This window comes from Gavialis gangeticus, unplaced genomic scaffold (genome assembly GCF_001723915.1).
Source record: "Gavialis gangeticus isolate Ggan-Ray unplaced genomic scaffold, GavGan_comp1, whole genome shotgun sequence".
In the NCBI taxonomy this organism is placed as follows: Eukaryota; Metazoa; Chordata; order Crocodylia; family Gavialidae; genus Gavialis; species Gavialis gangeticus.
In genome coordinates, this window is record NW_017728997.1 from 30,329,894 (window position 1) to 30,331,662 (window position 1,769).

At 50.9% G+C, this 1,769-nt stretch overlaps 2 protein-coding genes across 2 annotated transcripts in view; both read left to right on the plus strand.

Moving 5' to 3' along the window:
• SELENOK (selenoprotein K) overlaps positions 1-698 on the plus strand; it is a 9,931-nt gene extending 9,233 nt beyond the window's left edge. Inside the window, exon 5 of the mRNA XM_019505006.1 lies at positions 475-698. Within this exon, the coding sequence (XP_019360551.1) occupies positions 475-478 (4 nt within the window). The 3' untranslated portion in view covers positions 479-698. The remainder of the gene's footprint in view (positions 1-474) is intronic.
• An 884-nt stretch (positions 699-1,582) lies between these two features.
• ACTR8 (ARP8 actin-related protein 8 homolog) overlaps positions 1,583-1,769 on the plus strand; it is a 15,625-nt gene continuing 15,438 nt past the window's right edge. The window contains exon 1 of the mRNA XM_019505008.1: positions 1,583-1,727. Within this exon, the coding sequence (XP_019360553.1) occupies positions 1,605-1,727 (123 nt within the window). The 5' untranslated portion in view covers positions 1,583-1,604. The remainder of the gene's footprint in view (positions 1,728-1,769) is intronic.

The window sequence follows — 1,769 nt, forward strand, 5'->3', positions numbered from 1 at the left end:
CAATTTGCTCTTGAAGGTGTTCAATGTAGGTGCTTGAACCACCTCCGATGGCAGGCTGTTCCAGACCTTGGGGGTTCAGACAGTAAAGAAATTCTTCCTTATGTCCAGCCTGAAATGGTCTTGCAGTAGTTTATAACCGTTGGACCTCATCATCCCTTGGGGCGCTCTGGTGAACAAACGTTCCCCCAGATACTGGTGGTCACCCCTGATAAACTTGTAGGTGGCCATCAGATCACCCCTGAGCCTGTGCTTTTCCAGGCTAAAGAGCCCCATGGCTCTCAGCATGTCCTTGTAAGGTCTGTTTTCCTGACCTCTGATCATGCGCGTGGCTCTTCTCTGGACTCTCTCAAGCTTCTCCACATCTTTTTTGAATTGTGGAGCCCATAACATATCTTAATTCATTAGGTTAATACAGTGCATAGGTCTGATCTAGTCCTGTACTTATGGATTTGCTTTGTTTTTTTTTTATTTTAGGTAAATGCCTGCTGTAAAAAGCAGGCAACTGGACTTACACATTTACAAGTTGGAGAGGAAGAAGTGTTGATGGTGGACCAAACAGGTTTGAAAGATGTGAATGTGTACGTCTAATTGGAAACTGTTCTGTGATGAAGCAGATTTGTGAAGTTGTACTGGGAATTCCCTCTTCTGGGATCCAGTGCGACTGAAGTGCAGTTTTATTAAATGCACATGTTACTGTCTGTCCAAATTGGGTTTTTTGTATAGTTTATGAATATTTTATTGTAGGTGCAGAGTAATAAGTAAATATATTTGGCTTTGCAAAACATGGACTCCTGTGATCCTTACTAGGAAAGGATAAAACCATTCCATTTGCAGTACACTGTTCATAACATTGCTTGAAAAGGAAAATGCTCTTACAAGGCTTGTTTTAGAAGCTGATGGAGAAGATTTGATGAATACATGCAGGGAACCTACACATCCTAACCCTTACAGCAGCTGCTTTTGATGATCTCTTTTAGTGGACCAGCTTAAGCTGGGAGAGATGCCACTCTTAGACACTGCTTTGCTCACCTGCAACAAGGATCCAATAAAAGATACTGCCCAAAACCCACTGAAATCCACCGTGCTTCTTACATATTTTCAAGATAGTGACAGCTCCCCCACCTCACTGAAGTGCTTTTAACTTCAGCATGCCTTTCATCTAGTATTGCAACCTACTTCTCACTGCAGCTGAATACAGAACAATAGACCTGTCCTCTTAATTTCTTACTAACCAATAGCCTGCAAACGTGAGCTTTCCCCACCTCTAAGTATTTTCAATCTGGAAGAGGAAACTGCCTTGGGGGTTCTTTCCCCGGGTCCCTACCTGCGTCCACCTTCACGCCCCGCTGGGAGCCGGGCTGGCAGCGCGCTGTCCTGGGGAAGCAGGTTTCTACTGACAGCGGTGCGGCTCGGGCTCGGGCTGGTGCGGTGCGGTGCGGTGCGGTGGGGTGCTGAGGGGCGCCGCCTTTCGCCCCCCCCCCCCCCGGCTGGTGTGGGGAGGGTGGCTTGTTGGGGACCTTTAAAGCAGCCGGAGGCTGACGCAGCCCCGCCCCTTGTCCGCGGTCACGTGGTGCCGGCGGGGTGTGCGCGGGCTCGCGGCGGCCATGACGCAGGCGGAGAAGGGTGAGGTGGAGAACGGGCGGGATCGGGAGCGCGACAAGGAGCGCGAACAGCGCGGGGCGAAACGGCCCATCGTGCCCGCCGCAGTTCCCGAGTCCCTGCAGGAGGTGAGGCCGGGCCTGGTGCTGGCGGCCGCGGGGCGCCCGGGG